Below are 22486 nucleotides of genomic sequence, written 5' to 3'. Positions count from 1 at the left end.
CAGTTTTCATTCCAATTCCAAAGAAAGGCAATGCCAAAGAATGCTCAAGCCACCGCACAATTGCATTCATCTCACATGCTAGTAAAGTAATGCTCAAAATTCTCCAAGCCAGGCTTCAGCAATACATGAACCGTGAACTTCCAGATGTTCAAGCTGGTTTTAGAAAAGGCAGAGGAACCAGAGATCAAATTGCCAACATCTGCTGGATCATGGAAAACGCAAGAGAGTTCCAGAAAAACATCTATTTCTGCTTTATTGACTATGCCAAAGCCTTTGACTGTGAATCACAATAAACTGTGGAAAATTCTGAAAGAGATGGGAATACCAGACCACCTGACCTGCCTCTTGAAGAAACTGTTAGAACTGGACATGGAACAACAGACTGGTTCCAAATAGGAAAAGGAGTACGTCAAGGCTGTATATTGTCACCCTGCTTATTTAACCTATATGCAGAGTACATCATGAGAAACACTGGGCTGGAGGAAGCACAAGCTGGAATCAAGACTGCCGGGAGAAATATCAATAAACTCAGATATGCAGATGACACCACCCTTATGGCAGAAAGTGAAGAGGAGCTAAAAAGCCTCTTGATGAAAGTGAAAGGGGAGAGTGAAAAGTTGGCTTAAAGCTCACCATTCAGAAAACTAAGATCATGGCATCTGGTCCCATCACTTCATGGGAAATAGATGGGGAAACAGTGGAAACAGTGTCAGACTTTATTTTTTGGGACTCCAAAATCACTGCAGATGGTGACTGAAGCCATGAAATTTTAAGATGCTTACTTCTTGGAAGAAAAATTATGACCAACCTAGATAGTATATTGAAATCAGAGACATTACTTTGCCAACAAAGGTCTGTCTAGCGAAAGCTATGGTTTTTCCAGTGGTCATGTATGGATGTGGGAGTTGGACTGTGAAGAAATCTGAGCACTGAAGAATTGATGTTTTTGAACTGCGGTTTTGGAGAAGACTCTTGAGAGTCCCTTAGACTGCAAGGATATCCAACCAATCCATTCTGAAGGAGATCAGCCCTGGGTGTTCTTCTGAAGGAATGATGCTAAAGCTGAAACTCCAATACTTTGTCCACCTCATGTGAAGAGTTGACTCATTGGAAAAGACTCTGATACTGGGAGGGATTGGGGGCAGGTGGAAAAGGGGACGACAGAGGATGAGATGGCTGGATGGCATCACCGACTCGATGGATGTGAGTTTGAGTGAACTCCGGGAGTTGGTGATGAACAGGCAGGCCTGGCGTGCTGCGATTCATGGGGTTGCAAAGAGTTGGACATGACTGAGTGACTGAACTGAACTGGCTGAACTGAAGGTGGATGATAGATTAAAGTTTGGGTGCTGTTATATTATTTAATAATTAGTAAGGTCTCTGAGTAGACTTGTGACAATGTATCACTTTGGGAAAAGATCTTGGCTCTCAAATAGCATCGATTAGACCATACACAATGGATGCTAGACCATAGTCCACAGTCCACCTCAGTTGAACACACAGCCAGAGAGAAGGAGAAGATAGATACAGAGAGAGAGAATGAGTGTGTGTATGTATGAGAGGGGTCGCATAGAGTCGGACACGACTGAAGCGAGTTAGCAGCAATGTATGAGAGACAGAGATAGGCAGAGTGAGACAGAGAGACTGGGTCTTATCATCACAGTGCTCCATTATCTTCGACACTTTTATCAAATTTACTGGAGGAATCCCAGGAATGTCCATGTAGAGGCTAAGGAAATGGAGACTAGTTGGCCTAGGGTTCCATCTTGATCTAACAATGACTGTCAATTGAGGAACAGACAGCTTAAATTATAGATTAAGAAAACTCCAAGAGGACCCCTACAACAATTGCTGCAGAGCCTGAAATTCTGCCCTTAGAGTCATGCCTTTGGGTTTAAGCAAAAGAGCAATAATTATTCACAAAAGAGAGGGAGGGGCAGTCCCTGGGGTTGTTAAGAGTTGATATTGTTTGCATCCAACAATTACTGATGGAAGAAGTCCTGTTCTTTTGTACTGGGACAGAAGATACTGAAATGCATTGGGCCAAGGCACTGTCTTCCCTGGAATTGCCCTGAGAATATCTATTGTAGTCGACAGCTCTACTGAGGGGCAGTTCCATCTAAAGGGCTTGCCCCTGGAATTTGTCATCAGGCTCCCTAGGTCCAAATTTTCACTTTGGCCATGCTGCTTGTACAACCTTTGTAAAGTTATTAACTCCTCTGTGTTTCATGCTTTGTATCTGTAAAATGGGATTTACCATTGTACTTACAGAGGTAATTATACTTATAGAGCATTTATTGTGATGACCAAATGCTTGTGCACATGCTCAGTCGCTTCAGTCCTGTCTGATTCTTTGTGATCCTTTGGATGCAAGCCTTCCAGGCTTCTCTGTCCATGAGATTCTCCAGGCAGGAATACTGGAATGGGTTGCCATGCCCTCCTCCAGGGGATCATCCCAACCTAGGGATCGAACCCACCTCTTTTATATCTCTTGCATTGGCAGGTAGGTTCTTTACCACTACACTACCTGGGAAGCTGATGATTAAATGAGTTAATATTTAAAAACAACAACAGAGCCTTGTATTTAGTAGTACTACAGGAGTCTTCACCATTATTAATAATATTTTGGAGAGTAAATTTGCTTTCCTTAACCTGTTCTTTCCTAAGGCAGTTTGGAATTGACTATGGCTCATCTGAGGGCATTTTGTTGCAAGGGGAAAGAAAGGATGCTTTTGAGCCCAAGACCCTCTTTCCCAACCCCAGGGTGGTCAGTCTGGGGGCGTCTTTTCAGTGCAGTGCTCCTGAAAGCCTAAGATCCACACAAGGACAGTGGCTGGCTCCATAGAGGGAGCTAAGGGCTGGGGAAGAGATGTTAGAACAATGCTGTTCTGGGTAAACATTCTGCCAGGGTCTATAACCCTAGTGGGGCTTCCCAGGTGGCTCCATGGTAAAGAATCTGTCTGCCAATGCAGGAGACATGAGTTCAATCCCTGGGTCAGGAAGATCCCCTGGAGAAGGAAATGGCAACACAATCCAGTATTCCTGCCTGGAAAATCCCATAGATAGAGGAGCCTGGCAGGCTACAGTCTACTGGGTCATAAAAGAGTTAGACACAATTTAGCAACTAAACAACAGCAAACCCCCATGTGGTCTTTCCTTTCATTCTTGTTCTCTTTGGGATGATGTGGAGAGTGTTTCACCCAAGTGGCTGGGAATCATCTGGTGTTGGTGACTATTGTGCGTGTCTTTTGTAGAAGGGGCTAGCACTTTAAAAACAGTGAACATCTTGAGACATCCACTGTCTCTGTGACTCTCGATTATTCGCTCTGTCTCAGAGCTGCAACGTCTCCTGTATGAAACGGGCTTGCCAAAATGTGTCTACTTCCCAGGGTGGTGCCAACCAAACGTGATGATACAAGTGACAGCAGCTTGTAAACTATAAAGGGTGACACAGATATGAGTTGTTATTATGAGTGGTTCCTCTAATTTCCCTGTTCCCTACAAGCGGACCTGAATGTTAGCAGCACCTGAGTGCTGTCATCACTCAGCTGTTGATTTCATTTAAGGACCTTATTTATAAGTCTGTGGCTGGTGATTGTATGTCGGCTTTTCTAGCAGTGGTGATGGGCTATGTCCACCACCGGACTGGTTCAGGGTGCTAAGGCTGAAGCTGTTTTGTCATACAGCAAAGGGATCCTATGGTTTTTAGGAGTCGCCCTCCTTCAATTTGTAAATCATGTAATATTAATAGGAAGCGTTTTGGAATCATAAGCTGTTTTTTGGTGATACTGTTACTCTGATAGTCGATAAAAAGCTTTCAGAAACCAGGAGAATTAGATTTTGGCCAGAGTGGAATAAATGCTATAAATCAAGATTACCTGAAAGGGATATGAGAAAGGATTAAGTTGAGCCCAAGAGATAATGAGGCGAGGGACTTCCCTGGTAGTCCAGTGGCTAAGACTTAAGGGGCCCAGGTTCAATCCCTGGCAGGGCAACTAGACGCCACATACCGCAACTAAAAATCTGGCATGATGCAACTAAAAACATCATGAGTGAAGCAACTAATACCTTATCTATTAATTAATTAACAATTAATTAATAAAAAAGAGAGGGACAATGAGGGGAAATATCCAAGAAGCTTGAAAAAATTTAACAACTTCCAGGAGCAGATTTCTAACTGTTATTTAAAAAGTCACTCTGATGGGAACATTTTCACTGGCAGATTCACATCATAAGAAAGTGGTTTTCTTAATTTTGTATACAGTTCAATGCAGGGACTTTTGGCTGCATTGCATTGAAGTGTTACAAGAAGAAAAGAAAGAGGAAAGAGACGTAGCTGTCAGTTGTGGACAGAGTCAGCTGGTCTTAGATGTGTGCTCTGCAGGTCACAGAAAACATTTTCAAGTACCTCACCTTTCAGGTCTCGGTCATGGACAGAAATAGAGCACAGAAGGTGATTCTTAGGGAAGACTTCATCTTCCCCATCTTTTACAACTGAAAAATGGAGCAAACGAGTGTCTGGGTTCAGACCCTTGGCAACAAGTGACTGGGAGTCAACGCAACACCGCGGGGACACAGAACTTTGCCTGCCACTGAGCATATTACTGGAGAAATACTGTACAGAACCCAGCAGGCTTCTGCAAACAACACATCCCTTTAAGTTAATTGGTGTTATAGAGAAGCTGAAATGCTCTGCTTATTTACAAAGCTACAGATTTATGTAAAGCAAAACCAATTACACTTAATGCCTAAACTATTCCAGGTGCTCAGTGATAATGTTGCTAAGCACTAGACAAGAAACTAGTGTGTGAATGCCTCCTGCTTCCAACGCAAGTGTGTGTAGTCCCTGCAATTTAGCTAATCACGAGTGTCATCCCCAGTGTGAGAATTCTAAGCTCTTTCGGTGTTTGCTTGGGGTCATCTTTATAATTCTGTAGATCTTTTTTCACCTCTAATGACGAGTGAAAGCATAATGAGCACTTTTTCCTATCATGATGTAGAAATTAAGAAGACAAAGGCAAATTTGGGAGGGGCGGACAACAAAATAAAGCAGACCCTATTTCTAACAGTGACAGGGACTGTTGGAGCTTCTGACTTGTTCTGAGATGAGGTGTGTTTAAAGGTTTTTTGATCTTTGGAGCATTGATTAAACCCAAATCACAAACTCAGCATTTAACCTTTTACAACAAAGAAAGATTCTAAGGCAGATCAGGGATCAGCCTCACTGTTTCATCAGAGAACAAATGCCCCCCAAAAAAGAGAGAAGGATTCGGAAAATGTTACAGGGCAAGAATTTTTGTCTGTAAGGGTTTGTCTTTTCACTGTCCTCAGAACAAACAAATGAAAAATAGTTTGAGTAAGAGAAACACCTGGCGCTTTACAGCTGCTCTTTTGCAATTAAAAATGCGTATCACACCTCATCAAGATGTATAAATCTTTTATTCTGTAGATCTAAAATATTTTAGATATACACAAGGGAGGTGCTTTAACTGCAGAATCATTTCCAATCAACTGATAAAGCCCACCTCTTCTATACAGCTTGAACTGTCCCAGAAAAGAGTGGCGCTCAGATTTTAGAGAGCGTTAAGAATGATTTGGGTGGGTTTGTTAGAACCGCCAATTCCTGGGAAAAGTTTTGCCTTAAAGCAGTCTGTGGTTGGGACCAGAAAGATCTGCCTGAAACTGGGGGTCCTCAGCAAAACCTTGATAAACACTGCTACGAAGATTTGGGACCCTAGTTGTATTTGATTTTTTTAAATTAATTTTTTCACATTAATCTGCTTATACTGGTAAAATCTCTTTTGGAAAACAGTTTTCTGAATGCATCTGAACTGGTACCAGTGGAAACCAGGTTAGGGAATCTCTTTAAGCATCTCTTTGATTTGATCACTTGCCCTTCCTCCAACACTCATTTAACCTCCTTAATTTTCTCCTTTCCTTTAATCTCAATCATTCCACCACTTATATTTATTTTACAATTTGTTTAGTATGTGAATATTCACTTTTGGGTTAAGGATCTCTATTTTAGTAATGCTGTTTTTTTTAAAAAAATTTTTTTTAAAGAGGACCATTTTTTAAAAGTCTTTATTAAATTTGTTACAATATTGCTTGTGTTTTGGCTTTTTGGGATTTTACTTAGCTCCTCAACCAGGGATCAAACCTGCACCCCCTGCAATGGAAGGCAAAGTCTTAATCACTGGACCCAGTAATGCTGCTGTTTAATTCAGAGAAAGTTTCCTTCACTCATAACTTGATAGTGTAATAGCAAGATGAAGTACAGTAAAACTGTATAGGCTTATTATTTATGTATAAGATATAGGTTACTTGTGTTTAGGGTTATTATTTACTCTGACATAAACTGTGTCTGATTATTATGCCTGGCATGTAATAAGGGCTCAATAAATGTGCTGAAGGGGAGAATACTGACGTACGATTATTTGAATTCTAAAGACTTAAAACTATGACAACTAAGAAGTGTCATGTACATTGCTTTAAACGGCTGAACCATTAAAGTACACAGATAAAGTTCATAAGGCCACTCTCATACCAATACATACATATTAGCTCTTAAACTAAAAGGCATAGCAGCCAGCTAAAGAAAACAGTGAATACTCTGCTCATATGATGGGTTGAGTCGAATAGTTTCACAGGGCTGTTTCCCAAAGATCAATACTTGAAGAAAATTCCTGTGTACTGCCGTAAAATTTCAAAGACTTTTCCTGGAGGGGAAGGGTTTCTTCGAGATTACTTCCACTGGTGTTCTGGGCATTAAAATGATTTAGATTACAATACCTAAAAAAGAAAGAAAGAAAGGTTTTTTTTTTTAAGGCCAGATGTAGATGACTTGATAAATCATTTGCTTTCTCCCCGTGCTTGTCTCCCTTTTATTACAGTCCCATAGATACTGGCACAACGGTGATGATTATTTAAGAGCCCTGCTCCCCAGAAGAGTCTGGATAAAACGACAAAGGGAGTTTTAGGACGTGTGAAGGTGTCTCACAAGGACCTTTAGGTGGTGCTGTTTTACAGTCTGCCATGAGTCCGATGGTGAGAAACGTTAAAGTCTGGAACTACCGACCGACTTTGTAGACTTAATGGTGGGCAGGACTGGAAAGATTTATCAGATGTACTGTGTGTGTTAAGTCACTTCAGTCGCGTCCGACTCTCTGCAGCCTTATGGTCTGTGGTCCATTAGGCTCATCTGTCCACGAGATTCCTCAGGCAAGAATCTTGGAGTGGGTTGCCATTTCCTTCTCCAGGGGATCTTCCTGACCCAAAGATTGAACTCCTGTCTCTTATGTCTCCTGCATTGGCAGGTGGGTTCTTTACCACCAGCGCCACTTTAGAGTGGTCAGATGCACTGCTCTTACGTCTCGTCAGTCGTGTCCGACTCTGTGAGACCCCACAGATGGCAGCCCAACAGGCTCCTCTGTCCCTGGGATTCTCCAGGCAAGAATACTGGAGTGGGTTGCCATTTCCTTCTCCAATGCATGAAAGTGAAAAGTGAAAGTGAAGTCGCTCAGTCTAGGGGTTTGTAAATTCAGCGCTGAGACTGTGTGGAAAATACCACTGTTGAAGAAGAAATCTACAAATGTGTTTCTAAACTGCATCCCCTTATCCAAGACGTACCCAAAATCTGGATTCCCCATCTTCTAAATGCCAGACAGTAAGCCAGGGCCCAATACTCACCCTAACTAACCACATTTCTCACTACAACCTGGGAAGGATGGAACCATTCCCATTTCACAGGCAAAAAAGACTGACGTTTTAAGAGGTTACATAATTTGCTTAGGTTCACATGAGTAAGAGTTGACAGAGCTTAGGTTTGAAACCAGAACTCTCTGAGTCCTGACCGTTTTCCTCTATAGCATGCTGCCTCTGAAGACCTATTGTTTCTTAAACATTTTGAAGAAGCTCTAGGAGGAGAGGACTTTCAGGCTGTTTTATTCACTGCTGTATGCCTACTGCTTTGACCAGTGCCTGGTACATGTTGTTGTTTAGTCACTAAGTCATGCTTGATCCTTTTGCGAATCCATGGACCAGCCAGCCAGGCTCCTGTCTATGGGAATTCCCAGGCAAGAATATTGGAGTAGGCCTCGTCCAGAGTACATATCAGATGTCCAATAAATATTGGTTGAGTAAACAAATGAATAAGAACCATAAGTTCAATTTTATCAAAGACACATAAGTCTCTGAGGTTAGGCTTTATTTTAATTTGCGAAGGTTTCTGATGCTAACTTTACCTTCTTTCCCTTCTCAACATTGCTAAAAATACCTGTAAGAAAAGGATATGCTTTGAATAACTAGTCCTTTGTCTCTGATTTAGGTCTCTTTCACTAATTGTTACAGGTTATGTACAAAAGATTACTGGTATCATTAACAAATTAAGCACAATGATATTAACTTTATGTGTTTTACAATATTAGAGGGATGATGGTGTCAAGTTGTAATAATAAATACCCTTCTATTTTCCCCCACTATAAACATCTGTGCGTGCACTCTAAGTCAGTTCAGTCATGTCCAACTCTGCGACTCCATGGACTGTAGCCCGCCAGGCTCCTCTGTCCATGGGATTCTCCAGGCAAGAGTACTGGAGTGGGTTACCATGCCCTCCTCCAGGGGATCTTCTCAACCCAGGGATTGAACCCGTGTCTTCTGTATATCCTGCACTGGCAGGGGAGTTCTTTACCACTAGTGCCACCTGGGAAGCCCAATAAACATCTATAATATCCTTTATTATTATCTTAGCATCTGATGTAGGATGCATATTTATATTAAGGTCTATAGCGATATTCATATAATACTTTCCAGCAAGGGAAAACATTTCATCTACCTACTTCCTTCAGCCCCAACCTGGAGAGCCTCAGGTGTTCATGTCACTATTTCAGATGTGATTGAAGAGGACTCTAACACAGACAGAGGCAGGGGACTATTTGCTTTTGTTTCTTCTTAGAAATGGAAGGTACACCTGGTCTGACTCTCTGGAATATTCCTAACTACACTTAGCTAGGGGTTCCCTGGTGTCTCAGAGGTAAAGAATTCCCCTGCCAATGCAGAAGATACAGGTTCGATCTCCTTGGTTTGGGAAGATCCTCTGTAGAGGGAAATAGCAACCCACTCCAGTATTCTTGCCTGGGAAATCCCACAGATGGAGGAGCCTGGTGGGCTATAGTCCATGGAATTGCAAAAGAGTTGGACATGACTTAGAGACTAAACGGTAGCATACCCAGGTAAGTGATTTTCCACTGACCTCAACAAGATTAGTTTGGTTCTAGGACTTACACCAGGATTGTAGCACAGTAATATAAACTTGATGGTGGGGTGCCCTTGTATGCTAGCACAGACCTAATTCCACTTGTATATTAGTGAGGGTGCTGTTTCATCATTAATCCACTGGCCTCAGGATCTTTGGAACAAGAATAGCTTGGGACTCTCCTTGATACTTGGGACTGACATTGATAGATTTATCACCAATATCTGGCTCTGACCAGATATACCTTTGGGTTTGGTAAGAACTAGATTGTGTTTGGAAGTGTATTGAGATAAAACATCATCTCTCTTATAAATAATGTTTCAATAATACTGTCCCTCAGACATCTGTGTTTTCTCCCGTTTCCATCCTTATTGTTTGCTGTTGTTTAGTTGCTAAGTCATGTCTGATCCTTTTGCAACCCAATGAACTGTAGCCCACCAGACTCCTCTGTCCATAGGACTGTCCAGGCAAGAATACTAGAGTAGGTTGCCATTTCCTACTCCAGGGGATCTTCCTGACCCAGGGATCGAACCCTTGTCTCCTTTTAGGCAGGCAGGTTCTTTACCACCGAGCCACCAGGGAAGCCCCTTATTTTTTGCCAGTGTTTGACAAAAGCAATCAGTATAGAAATAAGCTGGAATCCTGCACTCTCACTGCAGACACTGATCTAATCACTTACATTCCATACCGTTTCTCACTTAATGCTTTTGGTTAGGCTTCTCCAGTCCCAATTGGGAATAGATACCCAAGGCAATGTGTTCCTTTGAACTAATGTAGTTGGTTCTAGCTATTTAATCTCTATGGGCAAATTTTTTAGACTCTCCTTTCTTCCGAAATGGGACAAGCATTCTTTTCTTGTGGAGAGTGATCAACAGGTGGTGGTGAACACAGTTGCTTGAGCTGCAGGGACGGTCTCCATCCCCATAAAGTTAAGGAGTCATCAGAGCAGGAAGAGGGCTTCTCCGTGGCACTTAAAAGCAGCACAATTTACTCAAGTAGGTTTTCACTTCGGTGTTCTCATGTATTCAGTTCAGTTCAGTCACTCAGTCATGTCCATGGACTGACACTCAGTTGCTCTTTGTGACCCCAGGGACTGCAGCACACCAGGCTTCCCTGTCCATCACCAACTCCCGGAGCTTGCTCAAACTTAGGTCCATTGAGTTGGTGATGCCATCCAACCATCTCATCCTCTGTTGTCCCCTTCTTCTCCTGCCTTTAATCTTTCCCAGCATCAGGATCTCTTCCAATGAGTCAGTTCTTCACATTAGGTGGCCAAAGTATTGGAGTTTCAGCTTCAGCATCATTCCTTCCAATGAATATACAGGACTGATTTCTTTTAGGATGGACTCGTTTGATCTCCTTGCAGTCCAAGGGGCTCTCAAGAGTCTTCTCCAACACCACAGTTCTCATGTATAGAGTGATAAGATCAGAGAGGTGGACAATCATGCTGCTTAAGACAGAAATGCTCAACATATAGAAAATTAATTTCTTCTCATCCTGCTTTATTTCATCCTCTCTTTGTTTCCTTCCCTCATAAAGGATGCAAGATAAAAGAAAGCATACAGGAGATGGAGAAGATTTGGTAAGAATCCGATTTCTTTCTAAATAAGCCCTACATTGGGGCTTCCTCGATGGCTCAGTGGTAAAGACTCTACCTGCAATGCAGGAGCCGCAGGAGACATACCTGGGGTTGGGAAGATCCCCTGGAGGAGGGTATGGCAACTCACTCCAGTATTCTTGCCTGGAGAATCCCATGAACAGAGGAGCTTAGCAGGCTATAGTCCATAGTGTCGCAAAGAGTAGGGCATGACTGAAGTGACTTAGCACACATGCACAAGCCCTGCCTACATTATCTCTTAGTCCTTTTATCTCTGGTTCCCCCAATCTCTGGTGCTTTGTATATTTTTATTCCTGCCTTCTTCTCTGAACCCTGCTCTAGCATCTCTCACTTTATAGTAACTCACTTGCTCAACAATCACAGAAGAATAATCACACTTAAATATTTTGAGTGCTACATGCTTGCTCCATGTAGACCAGTACTTTGCTTTCTTCAATTTTATTTTTCAAGTGCTTGGAACGATGCTTAACACATTGGTTGAATGAATGGATAAATGAATAAATGTGTGAGTCAGTCCCAGAGTAATAGAGTTTTGGTTCCCGTGCTAGTGATACCTGAATTTAGCCCATAGTCATGGTCATCTTGGCCACATCTCAGCATGAGTCTAGGTGAAAAATAAACAGGAGGAAGAAGAGAGCATAAAGCAACACATGAAGCCATTATTATTATTATTGCTAACATTTTTGAGTATTTTCTTATCCTTACAATAACCTTATGGCACAGTTACCATTCTTATTGTTTCCTTTTGACAAAGAAGAAACTGAGGCTGAGCAAGGTTAAGCAACTTGCTGAGGTTTGTGCAGCTAAGCTGTGGGACTGGATTCAGCTGGGCTGCCTCTAAAGATTGCTTTTTTTTTTTCAACTTTATCAACATATGTGTATTTTTAATTAAGATATAGTTGCTTTGCAATGTTGTGTTAGTTTCTGTGGTACAAAAAAGTGAATCGGCTATATGTATATATATATCCCTTCCGACCCCCACCCGTTCCACCCCTCTAGGCCATCACAGAGCACCGCGCTGAGCTTCCTGTACTATACAACAGGTTCCCACTGGCTATCTATTCTACGCATGGTGGTGTATATATGTAAATTCCATTCTCCCGATTCAGCCTGCCCTTGCCTTCCTCACTGTGTGTCTGTGTGTCCATTCTCTGTGTCTGTCTCTATTCTTGCCCTGCAAATAGGATCATCTCTACCATTTTTCTAGATTCCACATTTATGTGTTAAGATACAATTTTGTTTCTCTTTCTTCACTCTGAGGACAAACTTGAGGTCTGTGCACGTCTCGACAAATGACCCAAACTACTTTTTGAAACACAGGGTCAAATCTTACAGTGGGAGAGTACGTGAAATTGAGAAACAACACAGATTTGTGAGAATTAGCTGATGGGTGGCACTCATGTATTTGGAGGCAGTGGCCAGAGGGGAAAGAAGCCTTGCCTTCAGTTTCAGTTTTTATTGCTGACTCTGTTTTGCTGCAAAGACAGGGACATTGCTGTTGAATCCTTCTGCAAGAATCTGACTTTCTAATGTGGTGGTCAATCTAAGAACCAGGCAGGCATTTTTAAGGAGATTTTACAGTACAGAGGGTCACTTTGATAACATACACTTTGGAAGGTAAGAAATTTTAAAATTCAGGAAGCCCTTAAGACTTTTAATTTTTGTTCATTTGTTTTTTTATTTATGTCATTAATTCTGTCTCACATGAGGTCTCAGTGTTTCTCTTATGCTGGACCATAGGCCCCATTGACTGATACCGACTGCATGTCCTTCTGATTTACCACTTCCCATGACTGATGTTCCAAAAGAGATTTATTAGAGGAATAAGAGAATGATTCAGGCAAGGAATAAGTGGTACTAGACGAGAGACTAAGTGACTAAATAGATAAATGAATGGAAAAAAGTGAGGAAAATAAAGATATATTTAGTTCCTGCAACATGGCAGACATGCTTGGTCTTTTATCAAAATTCATCTCCACAAAAAGCCCACAAAAGGTTGGAATTATTGTCCTTATTTTACATGTGTGAAGACAGAGGCTCAGAGAGGTGAGGCACTTTGCTCAAAAGCACACAGCCATCCAAGAAGACATCACTGAGAGAGAGGGCCTGGCAATGGATGGATGGTAGATGATACATATTAAGCCACTTGAATGGTCTCAGGTGACTGGCTAAATGATTTTGCACAGTTTGTTATTGACCTTGAAATGGTCACTGCTGATTTAAAGGCCTGAATGGAATCCAAATCTTAAGGCTCATTAGATTTCTAGCTATTTGTTTAATGATATTTGCTTTTAATGATAATGACTCATTCATTCTTATTATCGATATGGTTATTTCTAATTCTAAAATGGCACTGTATGTTGGAGGAAAAATATCTTTTTTTAGAGTTGAGCGAAGAACTTTTTATTATAAGGACTGATGGAAAAAGTGAAGTCTAAATGAAAATTTCTTGCTCTGAATGTCTGTTAAATTTCTCTAATATGCTAATTTGTCCAGTCATGGAATACAAGATTCCCATTGGCTCAGTGATGGCTCCCAGATCAATATTTCATGGACTCAGAAATTGTTCATCTTACCACACACTTACCTTTGTGAAACACTCCAGAATCCCAGGACGTTCAACAATGTTAATGATGCCAAGAAAAAGAAGAAGTTTTCTAAATTGCCTTTGTTTAATGTGTTTGGAAACCAATTGCCTGTTTGGAACAAATGTAATTGTTATTCAACTGCAGAGTTGTAAGTTTCTGTGAATATTTTATCATTCCACAATTCATAGAGTTTTATTCGCTTGAATAATATCTACAGAGCAAAAAAGCACATCTGAAACTCAGAGTTAAAATTCATTTAATTCTGTAATTAACAGTAAAATAATAAGCAAAGCACGCCAAATGTTTTGAAGGTCAAAAAACTTGATTTTGATAGCACAATATAGGTATCAGAAGAACCTGATTATGCTTCTAATTTGCAAGAATCACATTTTTAATTTATTCTTATACGTTTAATATATAGAACAGTGCTTGGCACCCTCAATAGGGATTGTTTGGTAAAATACATTGATGTATGAAAATTATTTGTCATCACCAGATAGCCCATTGTATGTGCTAATTGTAAGGTTGTGAATGTGAAAGTCACTCAGTTGTGTCTGACTCTGTGATCCCATGGACTGTAGCCTGCCAAGCTCCTCTGTCCACGGACTTCTTCAGCCAAGAATACTGGAATGGGTAGCCATTCCCTTCTCCTGGGGATCTTCCCAACCCGGGGATCGAACCCAGGTCTCCTGCATCGTAGGTGGATTCTTTACTGTCTGAGCCAGCAGGGAAGCCCAAGAATACTGGAGTGGGTAGACTATCCCTTCTCCAGGGGATCTTCCCGACCCAGGGATTGAACTGGGATCTCCTGCATTGCAGGAGGATTCTTTACCAGCTATGCTACCAGGGAAGCCCAATTGTAAGGTTAGCGAGATAATACATGTAGATGCCAGAGGTTACTTTATTTTGATAACTGAGATAGGATAAATCCAGTGTTACTTTAATACCACAGACCCTATTGGTCATATTGCAGTCTGTGGTTCATGTGAAGATTTTCTTTTAACCTGATGAAAATTCCTCAATTTAATACCCTTAAGTAAGGAATCTTCACCTCCTTTTGATGTCACACTGAGTATGTGCTGTGGTGTGTTAAGTTGCTTCAGTCATGTTTGACTCTGTAACCCCATAGACACAGGAGCCTGGTGGACTACAGTCCATAGGATTGCAGAGTCAGACTGTAGTCCACCAGACTCCTCTGTCCATGGAATTCTGCAGGCAAGAGTACTGGAGTGGGTTGCCATTTCCTCCTCCAGGGGGTCTTCCCAATGCAGGGAATGAACCCACATCTCTTATATCTCCTGCACTGGCAGGCGGGTTCTTTACCACTAGCATCATCTGGGAAGCCCCAAACTGAGTATATAGGAAATTAATTAGGGTTCAAGGTCATTGCTTTCACTACACTTCTAAGTTGTGACTTTTGCTTTGGATCTTTGCTAGAACTCTCTTTTCATACCTAAATCTATATATCTATATCCATATTATCACTATGACTTACACACACACTCAGTTTTTCTTCAGTGGGTGTTGAAATTTAATATTGAATATATTCTATGAAATATGATGTATTCTATCATATACATTATACATGTAGCACTTATTTTTATGCACTACTTTTAAAAACAGCAGTAGGATCTTAGTAGTAATAATATATCATAGATATATAGCATTATGGAAGTTTAAAAGATTACTTAAAAGGCAAAATCTATCTTCAGAGAGAGAATTTAAATTCAATTGCAGTTCTGAATGGGCAAAATAGTCAGTTCAGTTCAGTCACTCTGTCATATTGGACTATTTGCAACTCCATGGACAGCAGCATGCCAGGCTTCCCAGTCCATAACCAACTCCCAGAGCTTGCTCAAACTCATGTCCATCCAGTCAGTGATGCCATCCAACCATCTCATCCTCTTTTGTCCCCTTCTCTTCCTGTCTTCAATCTTTCCCAGCATCAGGGTCTTTTCCAATGAGTCAGTTCTTTCCATCAGGTGGCCACCCCGCAAAATGTTATGCATTATAAGACCAGGAAGAGATCATCTCTGAATAGTCAGCTCCTACAATGGGTTGTGAGCAATCCGTCTATGTTCCAACTGACTTGATCTTCAGTGTCATCTCTGGCACACGGGTTATATGTTGCTTCCTTAACTAGTATATGGTTTTTGGCCTCTCTCTTGACAGTGTATACTTTTAAATGGGGTTTGAATTAAATGCTTTGTTCAAGCTTGATAGTCAGCAAGTGCACAAGCATGACAGCTGTGAAGAATTGTGCCATTTCCCACTTAAAGCTGCTGCTCTTCTGTCATTTAACTTCCCAATGACTATTATTATGGATCAACCATGAAAATTATCTTGTGTCCATTATAGTCTAGGACCTATAATGAAATCTGGTATTGAGTTTAAAGCTATTTTGTAAGTTCTACTTCCCCATTTTATTAATTTGTGTTCCATTACAATATAAATTTATGGTTTTATTGCTACATTGGCATGCTGCCTTTATCTGATATTTAGGAGAAGTTTCACTGAATGTCTGTGTCTGTCTATTGGGTATTTTGTAATCTTTTTAATGCATGTGTTTGTGTGTGTGTTTAGAAACTAAACATTTGGTTGTACCTGAATGTGGGAGTCAGGGTAGAGGTCAAGGTAAGTTGAGATGGCATCACACTTATTTTCAGGAAGAACTAAACCATCCTGCTAAGCCTATTCAAACAGTCCCATTTCCTTATTTCTCCTGAATTAATATCCCAATCATATTTCTGTCCTTTTCATTTCACATCAGCACTTTGCATGTCATGCGATTATACCATTTTATCACCGTGTTTCTCTGGCTAGAGTAAGAGGAGTTTGCACAGAGTAGGCAAAGCCTCAGAATTAACATGACATTAATTCTTCTTGGAGCATGAATTTTACTCCATAATAAGTAATTGAAAAGACTATCTTTATTGCATAACAAAGTCAGATGAGGGAGAAGAATATAAATTTTATAAGATCTTTAAAGGTAAAACATAATATTTCTAAGAAATTGTGCAGTTACAGCAAATACCAGACTATCAGGGCTTCCTAGGTGGCGCTAATGGTAAAGAATCTGCCTGCCAATACAGGAGACATAAGAAACAGAGGTTTGATCCCTGGGTCAGGAAGGTCCCCTGGAGGAGGAAGGGCATGGGAACCTACTCCAGTATTCTTGCTTGGAGAATCCCATGGACAGAGGAGCCTGGCGGGCTATAGTTCATAAGGTCACAAAGAGTTCGACACAACTGAGAGACTGAGCATGCACACACGTGCCTGGTGTGGGGTAAGTGTGCATGCATCTCTCTCATTGGGGTTGCTGGGGTGGGCACACAAGAGAAACAGTGTCACCTGGTATCATGTGCATGGGGCTGACAGGAGGATGTAGTACTTGAAAAGTTAGAGAAAGGCAGTGGAAATTTATGAATAACACAGGATATTTGGTGACTGGAATTATTTTGAAAATAAAAGAGAGAGAAAAAAAAAAAAGAAAATAAAAGAGAACCATACCACCTAGTCAAACTCCTGATCATACTCCTTTGAAGTGAAGTGAAGTGAAGTCGCTCAGTTGTGTCCGACTCTTTGCGACCCCATGGACTGTAGCATACTACGCTCCTCCATGCATGGGATTTTCCAGGCAAGAGTACTGGAGTGGGTTGCCATTTCTTTCTCCAGAGGATCTTCCTGACTCAGGGATCGAACTCAGGTCTCCCACACTGTAGGCAGACACTTTACCATCTGAGCCACCAGGGAAGTCCTTTATTCTTTCTTTTAAAATTTTTTATTGGGGTATAGTTGATTTACAAGGTTTCTGAGCTTCTGCTGAACAGGAAAGTGAATCAGTTATACACATGCATATATCTACTCTTTTTTAAGATTCTCTTCCCATACAGGCCATTACAGAGTACTGAGTAGAGTTCCCTGTGCTATACGGTAGGTTCTTATTAGTTTTCTATTTTATATATAGGAGAATTCTTTCTAAAATATGATTTTTAATGTCCATCTTTCTTCCTAATGCTGATCTCATTCTAGTTCCATAGTTTTGCCTTTCCTTCTCTAGGAGATCTTCCCAACTCAGGGATGGAACCCGGGTCTCCTGCATTGCAGGCAGATTCTTTACCATCTGAGCCCCCAGGGAAGCCTTTGAGTGTGTAGCTAATTTACATGGTGCACTTCATGGTCAAGAAAACCATCATCTGAATTGATTACATGGAACAAACACTAGCATCAAGTTGGAGAGAGAGATTCTTTGTGAAGCTTAAATTTGCTTTATATATGAGATACATGTCTATGTATTACATGCCTATGTATTACATGTCTATGTATGCTCTTTAGAGCTAGCATTACTTATAGAAAGATATAGAAAAAAATATAGAAACAGCATTGCTGGGATCAGAGAGACTTTTGAAGTCTATTATTTAATAGTTTGTTTATTGAGGATTTGCCCAAATGGATGGCTTCAGCCTTGGTTTCTCCTCTCTAAAATGATAGCAGTACCCCTTCTCACTGAGCTGGTATGAAAAGAAAAAGAGATAATAGATGTTGAGGGTTGGGCACAGAGAGGGTACCCCCCATGGGCATTAGGCTATCCCTTCTTGCGCCTCACTTGAGAGGTGCTCATACAAACTCATGGAGCCTGAGCTTGATCTTGAGCCCATCTCCTGTCAGATATTTCATGTTCTGTGTGCCTTTTTTTTTTTTTTATCATTATCCCAGGACTGGTTGTAAAATGTTCCATTTAACATTGTCAGTTGACTCAGCTCTTAGGTACTATAACTTTATTTTAGTAGCTTATAAACTTTTATTGTCGTAATTCACATTTGTGCCATTTTTCATCTGACATTTCTAGTAGCTGATTGAAATCAGGAGCATCCTTGCAAAAGGAGACAAAGTGATGGCTTTAGGTCTCGAATGGGACTAACGAGACTTCTCTAGGTCTTAGCTGGGGTGGACAGGAAGGTTAACAATGTGAGAAAAAATAGCCACATGAAAAATCTGGGGGATGACAAAGTGCTGTTTGTTAATGCTAACAGTTAAGACTTGGTGACGTATTTTGATATTGTAACCAGCTTGTTAGTAATGAGTGTTAGACTACTGACTAGAAGAACACTCACAAAATATTTGGCATTATTCACCATCCCCCCAAATCATCTCTCACTCAGCTAGATTTATTTGTTTGTTTGAAAATCATTTAAGAAATTTTTATGTACCAGGAAATGGGCATTCCATCTCTTAAGCAAAGGAGCTCATGGATTAGTAACATGAAACATACAGATACACCACATACCTTGTTTTATTGCACTACACACATCTTGCATTTTTTACAAACTGAAGGTTTGTGGCAACTCTTGTCAAGCAAGACTACTGGTGCCATTTTTCCAACAGATTTTTTTTTTTTTTTTGACCACACTATGTGGCGTGTGGGGTCTTAGTTCCCCAACCACGGGAACTACTACGGACCCCCAGCAGTGGAAGTGCAGCATCCTAACCAGTGGACTACCAGGAAACTTCCCCCAAACAGAATCCTTTTTTAATTATGGTATGTACATTGGTTTTTTTTAGACATATGTTACTGGGCACTTAGCAGACTTATAGTGTAAACATGTTTTGTGCTATACCATCTTAATAGACAATATATGAAGTCACTTCAGTCGTGTCCGACTCTGTGTGACCCCATAGACGTCAGCCCACCAGGATCTCCCATCCCTGGGATTCTCCAGGCAAGAACACTGGAGTGGGTTGCCATTCCCTTCTCCAATGCATGAAAGTGAAAAGTGAAAGTGAAGTTGCTCAGTCGTGCCTGACTCTTCATGACCCCATGGACTGCAGCCCACCAGGCTCCTCCGTCCATGGGATTTTCCAGGCAAGAGTGCTGGAGTGGGGTGCCATTGCCTTCTCCAATAGACAATATAGTGTCTTAATATACAATGTCTTTTACACATACTGTCTTAATAGACTGTATAGTGTAAACAGCACTTTTATATACCTTGGGAAATGAAAAAAATCCACGTGACTTGCTTTATTGCTATATTTACTTTACAAACCTACGGTGTCTCTGAGGTACGCCAGTAATTATTCTTGAACATTAGACTTTATAGGCACTAAATAAAATGTTTCTGTTTATCTTAAATTATCATGGTCATTTTAGAGATAAAAGGACCATAGACTTATCTAAACTAGTTCTTGTATTTTATTAATGAAAAGAAGAAAGCGCAGAGAGATAAAGCGAAGCTTCACTCAGTAGACCCTCATTTTCTTTTTTATTTTGAGCTTTTTATTTCTCTTTTTCTTAAATATTTATTTATTTGACTGCATCGGTCTTAGTTGCCGCCTGCGGGTTTAGTTGCCCTGCAGCCTGTGGGATCTTACTTCTCCGACTAGGGATCAAATCTGCGTGCCCTGCATTGCAAGGAAGATTCTTAACCACTGGACCATGAGGGGATTTCCAGAACCTTCATTTCTTACTCTTAAAACTGCACAATTACAGCTCCCTGTTGGTGCTAATGTAACGACTAATTATGATTTTCCTTAGCATCTTGTCAATAGTGTAAAAACATCTGGACAGCAGTCTTTGAAATTGCTTGCTCCAAATAACATCCAAAATATCTAAGATGGTATCTTCACCTAAATCCTGGGATTGATATTCAACTTATTATGAGACTCAGAATAATTTACACTAAATTTAAGGTTTTAGGAATGGGCTTGAGAAATACATATAGTGACCCACACATGCTATGATGCTGTAAACAGCACAAAACTGCTGATGTGAAAGAAAATACTTTTGCATCTATTAAAAGAAAATCCTATTGCATCTTATGCCCTGTGATGTGAAGCCTAACATTTCATGTAATGCCTTTGTGTCTTGAGTGTCACAGAGCCCTAAAGGCCTGACTACACATTTCCCTGCTTCATCAGACATGTTCCTCACCCAGGGGGATATTGTCCCCTCCAGCTAGTTCACTATCAGCCAGACCAGCTACACTCCAACTGGTCCTCAACAGATTTCACTTCTTACCAGTCCTTCACCATTATTCAGCCCAGCAGTCACATTCTCCTATTGGAAGCAGAGATCACATCACTGTTTGTTGCGATAAGTCTGTCCCTCACAGACCCTGATTGTATACTCTTTTCCTGGGTGCAGCCCCATAGAGCCAGGCACAGCATGCTCTCGTACCCTAACATGAGCACAGGTGATGGATAAGCTGCTGTCAGTCTCGTCTTCCCACATGTTCATCTTATGCTATTTAGGTAGGAGGATCCCTCTCTTGCCAACATGGTGAATAGGAGGTGACTGGGATATGCCCCCACCCCAGAAATCAAGGTTAGTCCTAGACAGAAAGATGGTATTTGTTGTTGAGCTAATGCACAGTTACTGTGTTTGTTTTTTTTTTTTGGTGATGGTGGGGGAAGCCCTTCCCTATATCCTTCTAGCCAGCACCCAGCACCAAGTACCTCTGCTTCTAAACTATTATATCAGGGAGTGGAACTTCCATAAACCATTAGACAAGAAGTAACGGGGGCACAGCACAGTCAGGGGACATTGCATCCCAGAAGTGTAGTCTTCAGAAGTATTATAGGTGAACATGAGCTCTGGGAGCACCTGAAAGTCAAGTACGCTTGAAACTGAAGTTTATAATCACACTATATGATCAGAGTGTTGAAGAACTAGAAAATGGGGGTAGATAACATTCTTATGTCAGTCGGCTTATTGTTGTAACTTGGATTTTATTGGGGATATTTTTAACAAAAGACTTTGGCAAAAATATGGAATGTGACTGTACTGTGCTCAGTTGTTTCAGTCGTGTCCAACTCTGCAACACCATGGACTATAGCCAGCCAGGCACCTCTGTTCATGGGATTCTCTAGGCAGGAATACTGGAGTGGGGTTGCCACGCCCTCCTCCAGAAGATCTTCCTGACCCAGGGACTGAGCTCGTGTCTCTCACGTCTCCTGCACTGGCAGGCAGGTTCATTATCACTAGCGCCACCTGGGAATGTGACTGGAGGTAAGGAAATCCATATACATTTTCAGTTAGTAGATACTGCCTCTCAGTTAATCTGTTCCTTGAGCTTTCCTCAGTAAATCTGTTCCTCAGTAAATCAGATGGTAAAGACTCTGCCTGCAATGCAGGAGACCCAGTTTCTACACCTGGGTGGGGAAGATTCCCTGGAGAAGGAAATGGAAACCCACTCCAGTACTCTTGCCTGGAGAATGCCATGGACACAGGAGCCTGGTGGGCTACAGTCCATGGGTTCACAAAGAGTTGGACACAACTGAGTGACTAACACACTTTCACTTTCACTGAGATGAGTAAACAGAAAAAAATCCATATGAGGGAGGAAATGTGATGATAATACATATTATTGCTGTTGTTTACAAAATACCCCAACACAAAATGACAAAGGTTAAAATAATAATGATGAAATGAGAAACTCGTACAGCAAAGGAGAAGGAAATGGCAAGCACTCCAGTGTTCTTGCCGGGAGGATTCCAGGGACGGGGGACCCGGGTGGGCTGCCGTCTATGGGGTTTCACAGAGTCGGACACGACTGAAGCGACTTAGCAGCAGCAGCATACAGCAAATGTAAAAATAAAATAGCAGAAAAAACTAATTTCAGGAAAAACTGAATTCAAAGGAAAAACCATGTCAAAGGGACATCGAGGATCTTTTTATATTGATAAAAAGCTCAATTCATATTGCAGATATGTCAATGAATATCTCTTAGGTAATGAAATATAACAAAATCTGTTGGAAATGCAGAGATAAAAAAACAGATAAATAATTCTGCTGAATGATTACATCAGTTTGATTCTTTTTTTTTTTTTGATAGAATAGGCAAAAAGGAACATAATGTAGAGAATTAGAATAATGTAATTGGCACTTTGCTGTACACCTGAAACTAATGCAATACTGTAAATCAACTATACTTCAATAAAAAGGAATAATATGATTGGTAAGAGTTTAATTAAGATTACAATATTGTTGAGTACAAAGAAAAATGTTAGAGGACTTATAGAAGTTTAGGT

General features: G+C 40.9%; 1 protein-coding gene across 1 annotated transcript in view; it reads right to left on the bottom strand.

Annotated features, from left to right (window-relative positions):
* Positions 1-6644: 6644 nt before the first annotated feature.
* SLC15A5 (solute carrier family 15 member 5) overlaps positions 6645-22486 on the bottom strand; it is a 93065-nt gene continuing 77223 nt past the window's right edge. The window contains 2 exon segments of the mRNA XM_052641530.1: positions 6645-6792; positions 13459-13567. Coding sequence (XP_052497490.1) covers positions 6645-6792; positions 13459-13567 — 257 coding nt within the window.

The sequence above is a fragment of the Budorcas taxicolor genome, chromosome 5 (genome assembly GCF_023091745.1).
Source record: "Budorcas taxicolor isolate Tak-1 chromosome 5, Takin1.1, whole genome shotgun sequence".
Taxonomy (NCBI): Eukaryota; Metazoa; Chordata; class Mammalia; order Artiodactyla; family Bovidae; genus Budorcas; species Budorcas taxicolor.
This window is presented reverse-complemented; position numbering and strand designations above follow the sequence as displayed.